The 19,871-nt window shown below is 46.4% G+C and overlaps 1 protein-coding gene across 2 annotated transcripts in view; it reads right to left on the bottom strand.

Annotated features, from left to right (window-relative positions):
• The window catches only part of LOC138567734 (uncharacterized), a 169,830-nt gene extending 157,192 nt beyond the window's left edge, over positions 1-12,638 (bottom strand). The window contains exons 1-2 of one of the 2 annotated variants that reach the window (XM_069646214.1): positions 12,429-12,638; positions 4,188-4,253 (exon numbers count right to left, since the gene is read on the bottom strand). In XM_069646214.1, the coding sequence (XP_069502315.1) occupies positions 4,188-4,253; positions 12,429-12,443 (81 nt within the window). In that variant the 5' untranslated portion in view covers positions 12,444-12,638. The remainder of the gene's footprint in view (positions 1-4,187; positions 4,254-12,428) is intronic. The other variant, XM_069646216.1, reaches the window with a different exon arrangement.
• Positions 12,639-19,871: the final 7,233 nt, after the last annotated feature.

The following is a 19,871-nucleotide window of genomic DNA, read 5'->3' as shown; positions in this document are numbered from 1 at the left end:
GAAAAGAGAGAAAGAGAGGAAAAGAGAGAGACAGAGGAATAGAGAGTGAGAGAGAAATAGAGTGAGAGACAATGGGGACCAGAGAGCAACAGAGAGAAAAACAGAGAGAGAGAGAGAGAGGAAGAGAGAGAGATATAGAGAGTGAGAGAGAGAGGAGGACAGGAGAGCAAGAGAGAGAGAACAAAGAGAGGAATAGAGAGAGAGAGAAATAGAGAGTGAGAGAGAGAGGGGGGACAGGATAGCAAGAGAGAGACAAACAGAGAGAGGGAGAGCAAGAGAGAGAGAAACAGAGAAAGAGAGGAAAAGAGAGAGAGAGGGGAATAGATATAGAGAGAGAGGAATAGAGAGTGAGAGAAAAGAGAGAGAGAGAGCGAGGAATAGAGAGTCAGCGAGAAAGAGAGAGAGAGAGAGATAGAGAGGGGACAAGAGAGCGAGAGGAAAAGAGAGAGATAGTGAGAGGACAGGAGAGCAAGAGCGAGAGGAAAAGGGAGAGCAAAAGAGAGGAATAGATAGCGAGAGAGAGAGGGAGTAGAGGGGGGATATGGGAGCAAGAGAGAGAGGAAACGCGAGAGAGATGAATAGAGAGAGGGGGGTAATAGCGAGAGAGTGAGGAGTAGAGAGTGAGAGGGGATAAGAGAGAGTGATAGAGAGGGGACAAAAGAGCAAGAGAGAGAGACACAAAAAGCGAAAGGAAAAGAGAGAGAGAGAGATGAATAGAGAGAGAGAAAGAGAGAGAGGGGACAAGAGAGAGAGAGAGTGAGTGTAAATGGCAGGTAAGTCCTTAAACCAGCTTTCATGTGCTGGCAAGATGTCAATATCAGGGATGTTTTGCGAAATGTTCTTTATATGGTCAGTTAAACATAAGCCTATTGCTGTATTTTCCCACACTAGAAAGGTTCTCAGTTCATTTTCACAAAATAAATTCTCTTATAGACGCACTGAAGAAGAGACAGCTTAATACACTTACGGCGTGTTCAATCTGTGAAAACATGATAGGCTTCACTTTACTGCGAGCACAGAGAGGGGAGGGGAGGGGGAGTAATGGCCGCCCCTGTATCATGTTGCATAATGCGGATGTGGTAAGAATGAAGAGGCTCAGATTCAAGGAGGTCGCATCGTGAAAAATGATACTTTATTTATAGCGCGCCGATACACATGTTTCAAGACGCGATGAGGCATGGGAGGGGAACAAGACAACGATCTTACTAGGCCCAGTGACATTGAGATCGCGCAAGTGCAGGGGAGAGGGAAGGGGAGAAGAGGAGGGGGAGGAGAAGCAAGTACAAGACATAGGTGCGGCCAGCAGGTGGCAGTGCAGGGTTAAGTGCAGAGAAACAGGTGACAGATAAGTGCAAGCAGGGGGCGGGGGTTGTAGGATTGCAGATACAGCCACAAGTGCAGCGTTGCCAGGGGGCAGTGCAGGTGTGCAACTGGGAGGGCAGGAACCTCTGGGGCCCGTGGTTCAGAGGGTAGCCAAGTAACCAGTGCAGTATCAGGCAGGTCAGCAAGGGCGAAGAAGAGAGAGAGAAGGCAGAAGCAAAGAGGAAAGTCTTCAGCTGCTTCTGGCCCCGGAGATGGCTCTGCTCAGGTTTCAGAGTGGCATGGAGGCTGTTCCAGGAGGAGGTGCCAGCGGAAGAGAGAGATCGTTTGTCTCGGCATGATAGCTCAGCGGCAACGTGCTCGCCTTGGAAGCAAGACGACACGGAGCAACACAGGTTCGATTCCCTGCGTACTCGCTTAGAAACCTCTAGGTATTAAGCACTTTATAAATAACCTATCATATCATATATCTGCCCCCAACTCGTTGCTTGGAAAAGCGACACCCTCAGGGAGTTGGAGGTGGAGGAGCAAAGTGCTCGAGTAGGAAGATACTTCCGAAGAGAAAGCTGGAGATAATTTGGTCCCCGGCCCCGGGAGGCCTTGTGGAAAATGCGCTGGGTGTTGAAGTTGACCCTTGCAGCCACTGGGAGCCAATGGAGTGATTCCAGTGCTGGAGAGATACGATCCCTGAGGTTGAGAGCAAGGACATGTCTTGCAGTCCTATTCTGGATGAGTTGCAGAGGACGGAGAGTAGAGGACGGCAGATTTAGAAAGAGGCTGCTGCAGTAGTCCAGCCTAGAGAGAACCAGAGCTCTAGGGACAGTGAGTTTCTGGAAGAAGGAGAGAAAGGGAAGAATACCTCTGACGAGGTGCAGCTGATAGTGTGACTTCTTAATGACGTCGGAAATATGAGGAGAGAAGGATTGTGAGTGGTCAAATATAACCCTGAGGTTCTTAGCCTCGGAGGTGGGAGCAGGGAGAAGGCCAAGGTAAGCCGGCCAGAAAGTGGCGGGAAAGAGGGGTGCGGGTGTGCCGATGAGGATCTCCGCCGTGCACCCCGAGAAGTCAGTCTGCATTAAGGTGAAAATATATGTTGGTTATATTTGTTTATATATTGTAATATTTATGTGGATGTGTTTTTTTTTATTTTGTGTCTTTTATATTTATTTTTCATACTTTATATTTTTCTGTTTTTCTATTTTCGATATTACAATATTATTTCCTACACATTTATACAACACACCTTTTTTCCTTTTATCTACCACAGACTTTTTAATGTACAGTGTCCTGGTTGCCGTTCAGAGGGTATCAGGCTCATGTCCCAAGATACACACATGGAGAGGTTTTGATGCACCAAGTTCGTTTTCTTTCACTGCACGTAACATTTTACTGAGTAGAGTGCACTGAGTAGATAGCACTGAGTAGTTAAACAGATGAACTGAGATATTACCATCTCCATTTTAAGCGACAAGAGGCAAAGGTAGGCATATATAGATATTAATAGGTTATGTTATGTTAATTTATTTATATCGCACACCAAAGCGCCTGGAGGTATACAGGTGCTCTACTGAAAGGTGTTATGCATAGCCAACAGGCAAAATCGACCAACAAGAACTAAAAAAGCCAGAAGGTACTGGGTCAGAAAAAAACAGGTACCTTTTTACCTGTAGGAAATTTGAGGGTGCAGAGGCTCCCTGAAAAGATGTGTGTGAAAGCTGAGCCAAAGATCCGAGAAGGTCCAGCAATATAGCCCTATACGCCGAGTAAGGAGTCATTGTCGCTTCTGAACATTCTCACCTAACGTAGACAACACCGAGTAAGGAGTCATTATCGCTTCTGAACATTCTCGCCTCAACACAGTAAACACTAAGTAAGGAGTCATTGTTGCTTCTGAACATTCTCACCTAACGTAGACAAAACCGAGTAAGGAGTCATTATCGCTTCTGAACATTCTCACCTCAACGGAGACAACACTGAGTAAGGAGTCGTTATCGCTTCTGAACATTCTCGCCTCAACACAGAAAACACTGAGTAAGGAGTCATTCTTGCTTCTGAACATTCTCACCTAAAGTACACAACACCGAGTAAGGAGTCATTATCGCTTCTGAACATTCTCACCTCAATGCAGACAACACTGAGTAAGGAGTCATTATCGCTTCTGAACATTCTCACCTAACGCAGACAACACTGAGTAAGGAGTCATTATCGCTTCTGAACATTCTCACCTCATCACAGAAAACACTGAGGAAGGAGTCATTATCACTTCTGAACATTCTCACCTCACCGCAGACAGGGAAGGAGCAATGCAATTTTCAGGAAAGATTTCTTTCAACAAGACACTTCCGCACTGGGAGGAGCCTCTCTTTGGCTGCACAGCCTATTCATTTTACCAAAGAGAAAGGTCACATATTGGACATTATTTCGCTTTCTTATGAAGAAACTGTACACTTTTGAAGGGCACTTAATGCATGCTCATGTTACACCCGCTCCAGTTCATCCAAGTTTGCAGGTAAAATGATAACCTTAAGAAGAGATCCTTGTTATCTAAATATTGCAAAATAAAACCACACTTAATTTACTAACTCAGTTTGTCTACTTACTTAACTTGCTATGAAAACACCTTTTATTTTTCACCACCAAAACTCCGACCATGTATTGCTACTACCACCATGTGCTAATCGCCTTATAGACCCTGGGAGGGCAGTCATTATCACTCACGATAATGACCATTCCCCAACCTATGGCCCTCGTTGCTGCCTCGTGCCATAACTTGGTGCCGGGTCATTATCCCACGATAGCAGCCCCTCCCTCTGTCTATAAGGATATAGTAATGAGTGTGTCTAAACATTCCAAAAGCATCTGCATACCTGCAGCGAGCCAAGTAGGGCGAGGTCGGAGAGGAATTGACGTAACTTTCTTCCATCTTCTTCTTCCTATGGGATAAACCATCACAAAGATTAACACATTATTTCTACGCTGCCGGCGGCGACGAGGCACTACACTCATCTAACAATACTTTTAATACATAGTTGCAACCCCATTCTTTTTTTAGTCCTGGAGATATGGTATGGTGACCTGTCGTGGCACAATTACCATATTTGACATGAGCAGGGTTGTAGAGGTTACGTAGAGTCTATCACCTGGACCTCTATGAAGAGGGATCAAACAGAAATGTACCTTACTGGCTCCAGCAACCTTTATTAATGAACAAAGCCGGGAATACACGGTGACTGTATGCTTATTTACGAGCTCTAGTAAGTGGAACACAAGTCAAATTCCAATGGATGTAAGTACTTTGATGTCAATAACCTCTGCGATGCAATATTGCAATCCAAGCCCTCTTTTTGGGACCTCCTGGACATCTGAAATAAAGCAACAACATATATACCACTCTTCCCTCTGGTCCCAAACTCCTAACACACGCCCCCAGAGCGAGCCTGAAGTCCACGATCATCTCAAGGTCCGGAACTACAAGTCCAAGAATGCATCTGTCTGCAAGCTCCAAAGCCTGGCCGAGCGACATAGGATCTGTTTAGGGTTTTCAATGGGCAATATGAAGGAGATGAGGAGAAGAATATGAATATGCTTTAAGCTACATACAGCAGATTGTGGGAATAATCTTTGCATGCGCTGTAAAGCTATCAATCGACCAATCGTACCTTACAGGCGCGCTGGCAGTAGGTCGGTGAGCTTATTCGCTCTTCCACGCATGGTATTGGTATGCAAGGTTCCTCGCACTGGTATGATGTGCTCTGCTTCCGCTCGGGTTCAGCCAATCGCAATGGGGGATGATGCGGGAAGGGATCGACCACCGGATTCTCCTGAGCTTCATTGTAGTGTAAGCAGGTATGCTCATGCCCCCCCCCCCACACAGCAGGAGGTCCCCAAAATTAGTCTGTCTCTCTCTCTTTCTCATTCTGTTTCTTTCCCTCTCTCACTCCCACTTGTTCATCAGGGTCATAGGCCATGATTGCGCAGATCCACAGAGGAGAACTCGAGAAACATCCCTCAGGAAGGCATGACAAACTCCAAACCAGAACAGTACCTCTGATGGGCAGTGCCCTCTCTTTGTAACCTCTGCAGCCTGGCTCAGGCATGTTCCTTTCCAGTCCCAGATCCAGGTGACTTCGGATCACATTAAAGATAGTCCTCCTCCGGGCCGTTCCCATTAGGGTACCTCCAGAATACAGATCCACTGGTGATCTGCTTGCTCCCAAACCTAAGGGGTGAGTACCCCAGTATCACTGGTATATGCTTGGATCCATCGAAGCCTCTCATCTGGCTACATGGTTCCAGTCCTGTCTAGAATAGTCCTGCTACATCACTCAGCTTGACCATCCTTTTGTGAGTGATAAAGGGATGCCATTGGTTATGCCAGACCCTTCATCTGAATGCATGCATGCTGGCCATCCATAGTGCACAGGTATATTAATATTTATTATTTGTTCATTATTCAAGGCTTTTCTATAGCGTGAACCTAACCCCAGGGCATCAGAGCGCTGTACAGTAAAAACATGTATACAAATATTATTTAACTGGCGATAGACAGAGAAATTGTTCCAAACCTAAAACAACTTCTAAAACGTAAATTAAAATCAGATCATTTCCTAAAGAAATATTTTACCATGGAACAATAGTAAAAAGGCAGAAAAATAAGTTGATCGGCACAATCTCTAAAATCCTAAAATGCCATTTTCCATAGCCAGGCCTTAATACGTTTCTGAAATTTGAAGAAGTCTTCGCTCAGACAGAACTCTTTTGGCGGGTCATTCATGCACCCAGAAAATGCCTGTTTCATTCAAAAAGAGCATTTCAAACTTGGCACTTCCAGAAATAGAGATTCTCAACAACGTAGTCCTCGCGGCCCTCTTGAAATCCTCAGTTTACTAAACAGATATTGAACTTAATCCCCTGTTCAATCAGTAACTAATAGAAGTCCTTCAAGATTGGTGAACTATGGTCAAATTTCCTCGCTCAATGCACCAATCTGGCAGCATTTAAAGCCGATCTTAGAGTGGCAAGCAACGAATTAGGGTACCCCATGAGAAAGGAAACCTATTCGTGATAGAGCCAGTGCTTGGATTAATGTCAAAAGTGAGAAATCGCTGCATCTCGTTTTAATGCTCTCAGCGAAGGGAGATGGGAATGTACGGCTTTTACCTGATAGTTTATCTGGGGAATCGGAGAAAGTTAGGACTGCAACCTGAGGCTCTCCAGATGTTTTTGGACTACAACTCCCATGATCTCTCACCATTGAGTATGCTGCCTAGAGAAGATAGAACGTGCAGTCCAAAGCATCTCGAGAGCCAAAGGTTGCAGACCTCTGGTCTAGACGTTCCAGCAATATTCGCCACCTGGGGAAGTAGCGATGAGTCGGGTTTCCCGTGTGAAAGCACCAGGAATTCTGTCTTGTCTGGATTCAGTTTTAAAAAGTGAGCGGCCCTCCATCTCTCAATATCCTGGAGACACTCTCAGACGCTTTACGTCTCCAGTTGCAGAAATCTATAGATACAATTGTGTGTTGTCTGCATATTGATACTTTATGTTCCGATATAGAATCGTGCACTAGCTCATGTATAGCCTGAATAGCACGGGTGATACAATAGGACCCTGAGGATCTCCATAAGGCATTGGGAAAGGGCCTGAGCGCTCTGCTTCCGTTATAATAATTTGTCTCTGATTGGTCATGTAGGACAGTATCCATTTTAGTATTAGTCCTCTGATACTCATTCTTTGTGATAATGTCTTCAGGAGGACCTCAAGGTCGATAGCCTTGAATGCTGCAGTTACATACACATGAGCCTCCACCATGTAACAACTTTATTATGTGGGCGGGACAAAGACTGATATGCAAATGGATATTTTCCTTCTGTGAAAGGTACAGTGAGCTAAAGTGTGGCTGCGGACTCTGGAGTATGTACCTTCCTAAAGAACAGGTAATTTAGCCGTGTTCGTTCTCGCCGAGGGGCACCTATGACTATTTAGTTCACTTTATTATGTCGACTAAAATCTGGAGGGTCGCCGGCATGAAAACCTGACTAACATGGTCTTCATTTCTACTTTTTTATTCAGGCATTTAATTGCAGGACTACTTCTCTCTCCAGGAATTTTCTGAGAAATGGGAGACCGGTGACTGGCCAGTAATTAGATAAAGAGTTAACATCCAGATTCACTTTTTTTAATATAAGGCCAAGATAACCGATTTTCAGAGAGTCAGGAAAGCATTCTTGTGCCAAAGAACGATGGAGCGCTTGTAAAAAGTAAGGCGCGAAGCTGAAAAAGGGTTCCTATACCTTTCTTGCTGGACAAGGATCTTCAGCAGGAAATTAAGGTTTTAAGCTCGACACAACATTAAAAACAGACTCAAGATCAAGCAAAGTAAAGGAGTCCCAGACCCAAGATGTTTTTCAGCCCCAGGAGCATTTTGTTAAACCTATGAAAGATCTATGCTTGCTTATGAGACCAGAAGGTGCAATGGGTGCCGCCTTCTTTCCCCCAGTGGTGAACAGCTTACTCCCTCATTTCTGCGGCGCAGCGAAGGATGGTGCCTTCATTCCCCCAGCGGGCAACACCGCAGATGGATGCCACCCTCACCTCCTTTCCCCACGGGCAACCAACTACACCACATGGTTCCTCTCCTTCGTCGCCATTGTTGCGGAGGCCAGCTATTGTCATCAAGCCAGCCCCAAGGGGTGCAATGGGTCACCAGCACCCTGGAGGCCCACTGCCTCAGGGGGTTGCCAAGGGACACCTGGCCTTAAGTGCGGACACGGCGGGCCATACCCTTGACCATGCAGACCCTTGCCACCTTACTGGCACAAGGGCCCCACAGCACCATGGCATGCAGGCCCGTGTTCACACGGTGTGGGCCGGGAGGCCTAAATGAGAGACAGACTCAGTCGTTCCTCTTAAGGAGACTGCAGCCGTTCTGATGCACGGGCCTGCAGGGGTCCTTTTATTAGCTTGGGCCATGACATATCTTAAAAGGGCAATACACATGGGAGGGACACATCACATTAAAAGGGCAACATACTTGGGTGGGTCACACAGCACAGTGGACGTCTAAAAGCTTCACCAGCATGATTTAAATAGAACAAGCAATGAACCATAAGAGTACATTTTTGTCATGCCGGTTGCCAAACTGCAGCTTCTGGGTAACTTCCGGCAACTTGGCGTGCCTGACGCTGGCTCATTGCTCCTCTCCTTCGAGAGCGAGCGCGTCACCACCACCTTTCTCCTGAGGTCCTAGTGCCGTTGTGCCTCCTTCCGGCTTGCCAAACTGCAGCTTCTGGGTAACTTCGAGCAGGTTGGTTCGCCTGACGCTGGCGCGTCGTTCCTCTCCTTAGAGAGCGAGGGCGTCACCGCCACCTTTCTCCTGAGGTCCTAGTGCCGTTGTGCCTCCTGCCGGCTGAAAAACTGCAGCTTCTGTATTACCACCAGGATGTTCTGAATAGATTTCTTGTACATTTCTAGCAAAGAAAGTCATTGTCGACCAGGTCTAACGGACCAGTGCTTTCTGAATATGGCATGCAGGCAGTTGGCCTCACGGGGACATTGTGAATGATGAAGCAACTACAATCCATACAAAACTACAACACAAAACTCTTAAACAACTCGCGTTTGGTACGGCCAATCAAATTGTTTCCTCCCTTTGAGGTTTATTCTGGCCATGTAGAGTAAAGAGTACTTACTTATCATATGTGTGTGTCAACACCATCCAGGGCAGGGCATCTTGGTATGGATTTCTACTGCCTTTATACATTATGCCACTTTTCCTTACATGTGGTTTCCATTTCTTTAAGGACTGAAGACAACTCGTTCAGTCTGTGGCAAATTAATGGAAGCTGATCCCATGCTTTGACCATCAGTGCTTTTGTCATTCTGGTACCAGTCAGTTGCACTGGTCTTTTGGGGCCAATCAGAGCATTCCAGAGATCTCCAGGCTCATGGCATAAAAGTATAAGGAAGGCATGGTGTCTGATGTCATTCCATTGATGATTTTGTGCTATTGGATCATGTGGTCGGCCCACCATTTTGTTTATGGCCTGGACAGCTCGTGCTGGTGACACGGTCCAGGAGCTTTGGTTTGAGGAGTCGGAAGCATGAGGTTTAGATAGGGCGTCCCCAGCGATGTTTCTCTTCCTGGACAGTAGAGGTGGAGGAGCCAGAGCTGGCTCGAGCCTAGTTAGAATCTAACGCTTAGCTCTGGCTCGGCTCCAGTGCCTCTGTGAAAGAAGAGCCCAAGTGGAGCTGAGCCACACATCACCTCTGTTGCATGTGCAGAGTAAATTAAAGTGCCACTGCCAACCGGTGACACTTAAAAAGACTACATTCAAGCATCTCATCTACTTGCACAGAGGGCTTTGTTTATCTCTGGCCAGTGATTGGATGTTGGTGCAAAACTAATGATGCAATGGAATGCCGTGAGGTCTGAAACCTCAAAAAATTGCAAACTGTGCAACCAGAAAACCAGATTTCACACTTCACCAAACTATGCAATCTTGGACTCATCTGTCTACTTAAATGAGTCGTATTTCCTTTGACTCCCACAATGGGGAGCACTTAGAAGCGATTCTGTGAAATGTGCACTACACAAACAACCGCACTTGTATATTAAACTAAAGTGTTTGCTCCAAAGATAATGCAAATATTGTGGCCAATTCTCAAAGGAGCACAGAGAATATTCTCATTTCATTTGTACTATTTTTAAAAATATGCAGATCATTTTATTCTCAAAGGTGACCTGCACGTTTCAGGAGGGGCTGGACAGCTGCGCATCTGCGCTGCCCCGCCCCTTGCATACATTCCTGACACCAATGTATGACAGGCTCCTAGCAACCACCTTCCAACAGAGACAACAGCCACTCTATTTTCCATCCTGCCAGACATTGGTCTATTGGTAGAACTTTGCCAGGTGGTATGGGGTGGGATTGCTTCCAGAAAATAATGTCATTAGTAATGTGGATGTGACGCACCACGATTTTGCCCACTTTCCAGAAGTCAACTTCCCTTGATGAATCACACTTCCCGCAGCCCAGTCTTACCTTATGAGGGAATAGCTTTATACTTGAACACGCTTTTGTTACAGATGGTTGCAGGCAAGCCAGCCTACAATGAATTTACATGGGACCACCCGCCACACCATGTGCTTCACCTATGGCCCATTCACAGTGGGGCAGAGGCAGATAGAGGGGGAACCAGGAAGGGGTGTGATACCTCAGCTCAGAGTAAGGAAGAGGCAGACAGAGAGAGTATTAGGAAGGTAAGTGATACCTAGGCTCAGAGTAGGGAAGAGGCAGACAGAGAGAGCATCGGGAAGGTAAGTGATACCTAGGCTCAGAGTAGGGAAGAGGTAGGTAGAGGGGTAACTAGGAGGGGGTGTGATACCTCACCTCAGAGTAGGGAAGAGGCAGACAGAGAGAGTATTAGGAAGGTAAGTGATACCTAGGCTCAGAGTAGGGAAGAGGCAGACAGAGAGAGCATTAGGAAGGTAAGTGATACCTAGGCTCAGAGTAGGGAAGAGGCAGACAGAGAGAGTATTACAAAGGTAAGTGATACCTAGGCTCAGAGTAGTGAAGGGACGGGTAGAGGGGGAACCAGGAAGGGGTGTGATACCTCAGCTCAGAGTAGGGAAGAGGCAGACAGAGAGAGTATTACGAAGGTAAGTGATACCTAGGCTCAGAGTAGTGAAGAGACGGGTAGAGGGGGAACCAGGAAGCGGTGTGACACCTCAGCCCAGAGTAGGGAAGAGGCAGGCAGAGAGAGTATTAGGAAGGTAAGTGATACCTAGGCTCAGAGTAGTGAAGGGACCAGTAGAGGGGGAACCAGGAAGGGGTGTGATGCCTCAGGTCAGAGTAGGGAAGAGGCATATAAAGGGAGAACTGGGAAGAGGTGTGCTATCTCAAATATTTCTTTAATGAATTTGTGGAAGGTTTCATGTAATCCACATCACAATAAAGAAATAAAAGGGAGACTTGGGAAGGGGTATGATACCTCTGTTCAGAGTAGGGAAGAGGCAGATAAGGGGAGAGTTGGGAAGGGAAGTGATACCTTAGCTCAGAGTAGGGAAGAGGCAGATAGAGTGAGAACTGTGAATGGGTGTGATACCTCTGTTCAGAGTAGGGAAGAGGCAGATAAGGGGAGACTTGGGAAGGGAAGTGATACCTCAGTTCAGACTAGAGTAGAGGCAGATATAGGGAGAATTAGTAAGGGGTGTGATACCTCTGTTCAGAGTAGGGGAGAGCCAGGTAGAGGGAGAACTGGGAAGGGGTGTGATATCTCAGTTCAGAGAATGAAAAAGGAAGAAAGAGGGAGAACTGGAAAGTAAAGTGATACCTTACCTCAGAGTAGGGAAGAGGCAGATAGAGTGAGAACTGTGAATGGGTGTGATACCTCTGTTCCGAGTAGGGAAAAGACAGATAGAGGGAGAACTGGGAAGGGGTGTGATGCCTCAGTTCAGAGTAGAGAAGAGACAAATAGAGGGAGAACTGGGAAGGGGTGTGATACCTCAGTTCAGAGTAGAGAAGAGACATATAGAGGGGGAACTGGGAAGGGGTGTGATACCTCAGTTCATAGTAGAGAAGAGACAGATAGAGGGAGAACTGGGAAGGGAAGTGATACCTAAGTTTAGAGTAGGGAAGAGACAGAGGGATAACTGTGAAGGGGTGTGATATCTCAGTTCAGAGAAGAGGCAGATAAAGGGAGAACTAGGAAGAGGTGTGATACATCAGTTCAGAGTAGAGAAGAGACGGATAGAGGGAGAAATGGGAAGGGGTGTGATACCTCCGTTCATAGTAGAGAAGAGACAGATAGAGGGAGAACTGGGAAGGGAAGTGATACCTAAGTTTAGAGTAGGGAAGAGAAAGAGGGAGAACTGTGAAGGGGGTGATACCTCAGTTCAGAGTAGAGAAGAAGCAGATAAAGGGAGAACTGGGAAGAGGTGTGATATCTCAATTCACAGTGGGGAAGAGGCAGATAGAGGGGGAATTAGTAAGGGGTGTGATACCTCAGCTCAGAGTAGGGAAGAGGGAGACAGAGGGAGAATATTAAGCACTACACAATAATGGTCACATTCATTTTACTTTCACGAATGGGTGCCAAGCACTTACCCCACACGCGTTCATCACGACCGCCTCAGCGCAGGCCGAGGACACGCCGTGCAAGCAGGCTAGAGACAGCAGAGGAGGGGTGTGGGGTGGGGGCGCACGCCTCCTCGGTAGAAACGCAGGTCACGGGATCCTGGCCAGGTAGCTGAGCGCGCCAGCAGGAGACCAGGACCACCCATCGCGGCCCCAGTCAGCCTGCAGCCCCGTCTCAATCCAGCCGAAGACGGTAGCCGCGTATCGCCCTTCCCCTGGCTGGGCACCATTCGTTCCCATGGCAACAGATGCAGCAGCCACTTGGGGGAAAGGCCGAGGATGCTAAGGAGCGGTGGATAAGCACAGCAATGCGGTACAGACAGTGTGTCTTGAGGGCCAATCGCAGCTCTGCGCGTGGAACTGCCGATCTCTCTCACGTGGAAGAGCACGGTTTCTCGGTGCAGAGATGACTGGCGGTATTATACGTCATTCTATGATAACCGTGCTATCCACAGCTGAAGGATGAAAGGCCGATGTTCTCCACCGCTGAAGGATGACAGGGCGGGTCCGCTCCCGCTGGCACCCGAAAGGGGCGGGGAAACACATTGTCGTCTTTGGGGGGCCTCGTCAGCTCGTCATGCTGTATATCGCACTAAGATTCACCTCTATTTGTCCACTGTCTCCCCACCCCCACCAATGCACCTCTAATTGGAAGCAGTTTAATTAACGGTGGCAGCCGACACTATAAATAGAGAGTATTGGTGGCCCTTTCCTCCCAAACGCCTGTCCCTGGTTACATGTTAATCAGGATTCATTGATATACAAATGCACGCGTTACGCATCACAGGGAGCGCGACTTTATCAAATGGGACTACAAGCAGGTAATGGTACCACACAAGCTCTTAGGCGTGTAAGTCTTGAGCCCAGTAGCACTCAAGACATGTAGAATGGTTTCTTCAAAGTCAGGTGTGAAATAAACATTCCCTGCCTTGTACGCTCATATCGTGTTGCATTATGGTACTTATAGTCCAGCATTGATTTTGTATTGTATATAGCGCTTACGTATACCACCCAACCAAAGTCGGTACTCATTAATAGACCTCCAAGGGGTGAAGGGTTAAGCTGGCCTTGCGTGGATTGGAACCTGCAACCTGCTGATCACACACACACAGATCGCAGCAACGAGCAGTCAACCTGCGGAGCTATCTTACCGGATCTGCATTTACAGAAAATGACTATAGCGCTCTGGCTCTATTTCTGCATATTTCTAGGGAGTGATAGGGTGAATGAAGTTGTATAACAAGCACATACTATGCATGTCAATATGAAGCCTTCTGTCAGAAGGCGGAAGTGAAACTATTGACCTTTCCCAATTAGGCAGATTGAGCCCATTTATGCAGATGCCCAGAGAGCTTTGTGCAAACCCTTTGTATATGCATAGCACAGGGGCAATACGCAGGTCTGGGAAGCGAAACCACACAGAGCAACAGAGGTTCGAATCCCCGATCCGCGCTTAGAAACAGAACTCGGGTATGGTATTAGGCGCATTATAAATAATGTTAGAATTCCAGCCTATGAACTAGTAAGGCTCCCCACTCAACTAAATGTGTTCTGCAAGGTTATTTTGTGGAATAAAAGGGCGGTATTTTCTATTATCGCACAATTCATTACTAAAAATAGGACTTGTGGTGTATTACGCAGACAGATGGAAGTTTTATAGTCAGCATTCGATTATCACCTCTTTGCTGTCTGATACACTGTGTAAAAACAAGGGGGGTTCTGGGAGTTTCTCTACTACCAGCCTATATCCCGGGTTAGTGTCTCAACCAGAGTCTTTAGCTCACCATCCTTTCACAGAAGAGAAATGTCCACTACACATCAGTCTTTGTCCTGCCCAAGGGCAGTCCAGCACCGAATCGCCTTGCAATTCTCTTCTGAACAAGAGTACCAACAGCAACCCCAGACACGTGTTTTGGTCTGGTTGGGCCTCGTCAGTGAGGTGGAGCTGTGCCTTTCTAAGAATAGTGAGCAAGGGGTCCACGTCTGGATTACCCTCGACTGAGACGGGTATGCCCAGACGTGTGTCCTGTGCCACCTGGGCCTAGAGACCCAAGCTACTCCTCACTGATGACACCCAACGAAGCCGAAACATGTTTGGTGATGCTTGTGGTCTTGTGCAGAAGGGATGTGACCTAGCAGTTCGGGCTGCACGCCCCTTTTGGGCCCAACCCTGATTTACATATGGACTTTCCCCATCTGTAATGGCTTGGAAGGCAAAGAACGATGGTCTGGAGGGTTGCCTAGAGCAATGCCAGAGGTGAAGATTCATTCTAAACCCTCCAGCCATCACTACTTTGTCACCCCGAGTGGGACGGGTATGGCCAGTCGTGGCCCCGGTGCCTGCTGGGCCTAGAGACCCAAGCTAGTCCTCACTGATGAGGCTCAACAAGGCCGAAACTTGGGGATGCTTGTGGTCTTGTGCAGAAGGGATGTGACCTAGCAGTTCGGGCTGGACCGCCCCTTTTGGGCCCAACCCTGATTTACAAATGGACTTTCCCCTTCAGTAATGGCTTGGAAGGCAAAGAACGATAGTCTGGAGGGTTGCCCAGAGCAATGCCAGAGGTGAAGATTCATTCTAAACCTTCCAGCCATCACTGCTTTGACACCCCGAGTGGGACGGGTATGCCCCGATGTGGACCCCGTGCCTGTTAAGCCTAGAGACTCAAGGTACTCCTCACTGATGAGGCTCAACAAGGCCGAAACATGTTTGGGGATGCTTGTGGTCTTGTGCAGAAGGGATGTCACCTAGCATTTCGGGCTGGACCGCCCCTTTTGGAGAGGGACCAAGCCTGATTTGCATATGGTCTTTCCACTTCTGTAATGGCTTGGCAGGCAAAGAACGATGGTCTGGAGGGTTGCCCAGAGCAATGCCAGTGGTTAAGATTAATTCGAAACCTTCCAGCCATCACCTATTTGTTTTTGCTGATACACTGTGCATACAAATAATGTTCCAAGAGGGCCTTACTCCCAGCATCCATTGTTAGTCCAGAAGGGACTGTAACAATGTTTGTCGATAACTGCCCATTTTTGCTAAACCCTGAGTACTTTATTACGGCAGAGGCTGTTATTTTAATTTGTATAAGTTTGAATGTTGAAATAAAAGCGAAATGATGTAAAACAGTGCTGTAATAAATTGTGTGATAATGGGGTGATATGACCCGAGGCGGCAGTGCCGACACTGTTGATAACAGCCCGCTGGCCAAGTTAAGGTTCCGAGCAAAGTGGGGTCCCTTAACGAGGGCGGCAGTGCCATTACCGACAGGGTCAGCCCGCCACCGAGTGGCATATCCCCATTAGCACCCATGTAGTTCCCTACACGGGTACGAATGGGGTGTTTAAAAAAAGAAAACATACCTTTGCTGCACAGCGTGCCGTGGTTCTTAAGTCCATTTTCAATGTTGATGACGGGGACATCATCGACATTCAAAAAAGAACTATGGAAAAGCCCTGCATGGCGTCGAGGGCCACGCAACAATGGTATTTCTTTCTTTTTTTACTCACACTCTTAGCACCCGCATAGAAAACTACACAGGTGGTGAGGGCGAGGGGGAGGAGGTATGGGGATGCAGGCTGCTCAGAACGCGGGCTTGTACCATACAATACAGCCCACGTTCCGAGCATCCTGATTGGCCAGCATCCCCTTCCAATGCTAATAGCAAATACTAGGCCTCATTATAAGTTTGCCGGTCCAGTAACAACAGTACCGGTAAGCTTGCTGGTACCGTTGTTACTGGACCGTCAAACTCCGAGGTCTACGAGTGGGTGCCTTTTCGCCCACCAGGTCTGACCGAGAATGGACAATTACCGGGTCTGCCGGGGCTGTAATGCCCCAGTAATTGCCCATTCCCGGGCGCCAGAGTCATAATGAGGCACACTGTCTTTATATTCCACAAAATAACACTGGTAGAACCCCTAGCATACACCGATAGTTGGGTGGAGAACCCTACCAGTTCATTGACTTTTATTTTTACAGGAACCAACTTTAGTAGGATTTTAACAAGTTAGACAATTTATGTTTGAATTCTGGAAGGGCCGTCTCTGCCATCCATCCAACCTTATACAGTCAGTAGCTGATATTCAGAAGGTTGTGGCGTTTACTGCGATGCAGTGAAGTTCAGTTCTTTATCCAGGCAGCATCTAGACCAGTCGCGCCCTAGCTTTATACATAATCCACTACAGCGTCATGCAGACGACGCGCCATCATTAAACCTGTCAGGTGCCCTGGCATGCCACTATATGAGATGTGGTGCGGTCCCACACGGGGCCTGCAGAGGCCTCTATTGCTGCATGTACTAGGTGGCACTACAGAGCCCTTGTCCTGTGGGATGTATTTACCCATGCATCCGAGCCCTACCTCAAAACTGTGCAGTACTGACATGGAAAACCTCATGATGGCCAGAGCTTCCCAGAAAATGCACAGGGAAATGCAGGAAGAATAGGCTGCCACCCATTTTTGCCGATGTTATGGGCACAGAAGGACACTGCCTAAAACCACCATTGGACTACCCTCACAGTAGTCTGAAACCATTGGGAATGGCAATGCTGATTGCCAAATGCAACCTAGAATTGTGGGGAATTCATTCTTAAATCCCAAAAATGGGTGCAGTACCAGTACTCACCACTATCCAAAAGCCGGCATTTTAAAACCACATCAGATTTTACTTTTTTGTGTAAAAATGAATGAACCCAAAACATGCCAAAGAAAGACTTACTGAGAGGTGGATACAATGTAAAGTGATATTCTGAAGTGACTTGAAGGTTTATAACAAGACTGGCTGAGCTGTGGATTGCAGCAGTTTAAGTTGCACTGGATTAAAGACACTAAAATCGAAAATGTTTAGATTAAATGAGTGACCTATGTTGGTGTCACATGCCTTTGTAACTGTTGAAATGCCATAGTTTTGCACTTAGAATCAGCATTCTAGCTGCATATGTAAAAATGTTTAGTTTTATTTGAATGCAGGAACTGGGGAACAAAAAGTGACATTTTATCTGAAACCTGGCTTAAGGAACTGAATTCTGCCTGGCAACTACCCCCATCAGGAGTGAAACTTGAGTCACAGCTGTGTTCCCAGGCCTAGCTGCCCTTTTGCTGCTCACACTAAGGATATGCCATCTATCTGATAATTGAATTACCTGTGCTCTGCAGGAAAGTGAACAAAGCCCTGTCCTGGCTCAGGCAAAGGTTTTATTGGCAGGAGTCGTAAATGGTCGTAAAAAGTGGCTTCCTCCTGAGGAAAGGGGAGGAGCACTGCCTGTGAGAGCAAGCTGGCTTGGCAGAACTGGAAAAACCAGAAATTCAACCTTGTGCTGAGGGTAAACCACACCCCTTTGGAGCCAGAACATAACTCTAAAAAGATGAATAACTCATAGAGCGGACATGTGAAAATTTTATAAATGATACCATAATTCTTGTGATTTTTCTGCCCACAGTTTAAGAGGTTTTTAGAACCGGTGGTATGTTCAGGGGGGTGTTAGCGGAAAAGTGGATATTACTCTAAATGTGTGCATGTTAAAAGTCTGAAACTTCATCAGTTAATGTCCTTACTCCCTGCGCACATGTATGTAAAGTTGGGTCAATGTCAGAAATTGAAAAATCAGTTAAAAAGTCAATTATGTGCCATTTCTGAATGCAAGCTCTTAGAAACAGCAGATTTGGACAGAGACATGGCTAAATTCAGCCACACCATGTATATGTAATTTCAAGCAACTGCGTAACTGTGAAATATGTCTTTTATTATCAAATATAGAATGTGTGCAATCTGACAGAGGAGTGTCCTATCTGCAAGCCATAAAATGACATTCCTCTGACTCACAGTTCATTCCCCAATCAAATGATAAATGGAAGTTTGACCAATTAGAAGCTGAGAGAGAGGTAGGGTCAGTGATGCTAGAACACACCCACATTCTAAACACATAAAAGCAGACAGACAGGACAGATAGGGGGCTCCAAATCCATCTGCAGCGGGACGCTCTGCCGGAAAAATCCATACTTACCTCCATCAAACCTCCAGAGAGCCAAATTAGAGACTTCAATCTATCCAGAACTAAGAGACCAGACCAGAGAGAGAAAGCAGTGCTGTACCCAGAGAGACCCAGAGAACCAGAGAGAGCTGACCCAGATCACTGTGAAGTGCAGAGGCCAGACCAGACCAGACCAGAGTCCAGTTTAAAACCCTGACCAGATCCGTGACGAGGCCCATTTAATTCAAGAATATAGTGTGAGTACCCAGCAGAACTGTGTAGAACCAATCTCTTAGTTTAAATTCATCTAATTCAATCTATTTAACCTAAGTAGAACTGCAGCTTAGCAATTGTGTTATCCGGCCATCATTTTTAAAGCTGAAAAAGTGTGCGTTTAAAATTTCAAATCTGAAAAACGACCTTTATTCAATCGCTCATATCTCCGCAACCGTTTGTGCTAGAGACTTGCAGTAACTTTTATTTGGAAGCTGAGATCCTAGGCTTTCCTAGGACCCCAAAACGATAGAGATAGTCCTTGTGGTTCCTCTGTAATAGCGCTCGGCGCATCCGCGAATTTTGCCGCGATTTGCAAATTTCTTCACATGTAAAAACTGCTGCTGCTTGCCTTCCATTTGCCAGAAATTCGTTTAACCTGCTAACTATCCCTGCCTCATTGCTAGTGTGAGCCTGGACTAATATTAACTAGATACCACTCACCCTGAACCTCTGAAAGGGAATTAAAAAGCATTTCCAGCATATTTCTCATCCATTGCTAGCACATATCAAAGCATTTGGGCCTGTGTTTTCAAAACTCCTATCTGTGTTTTCAAACTTCTGTAGTCTAAGCTTGCTGGGGTGAACTGAATCACATTTTATTGCATTTCTGAGAACTGTGTGTTTTCCTTCCATTTCCTTGCCTTGCATCAAGGGGGGGAGGGGATTGCCAGAGAAAAGTGATTACATTGTTTTGTTGAAATCATATTGAGTATTTTCTGTACTGCATTTCATTCCACCTTGCATCCATTGGAAACCATAAAAGTATTGTGCTACCTTATCCATTTCATGTCAACTCCTTATTGATTATAGAGAAGCGTGTTAGTGCCAGATTCTCCGTTGTGAATCTTTATCATATCAGATTAAGTGTGATATTCAATTATTAATTTATTATAAAGCGTGATATAATATATCTATTGTTTAAATTATCAAATAAACCTTTTAAACTTGCAAAACAGAACTACTTCTTGGCTCAGTGGGGTCAGGGGGATTCCAAGAGAGGGGTGTTATATAGGGGTAGTCATCCAGAACGCATGAACTGGACATAAAGATATATCAATAAGGGTTTTCATTCAGTATTCTAGACTAGGCGTTGACTTAGCTGTAGTGTTGAATTGAATCCTCTTACAAATTGGGGGCTCGAGCCGAGACGTTGGGTTAGATTTACCACTTGTG

This window comes from Ambystoma mexicanum, chromosome 1p (genome assembly GCF_040938575.1).
Source record: "Ambystoma mexicanum isolate Mex_15411 chromosome 1p, UKY_AmexF1_1, whole genome shotgun sequence".
Taxonomy (NCBI): Eukaryota; Metazoa; Chordata; class Amphibia; order Caudata; family Ambystomatidae; genus Ambystoma; species Ambystoma mexicanum.
This window is presented reverse-complemented; position numbering and strand designations above follow the sequence as displayed.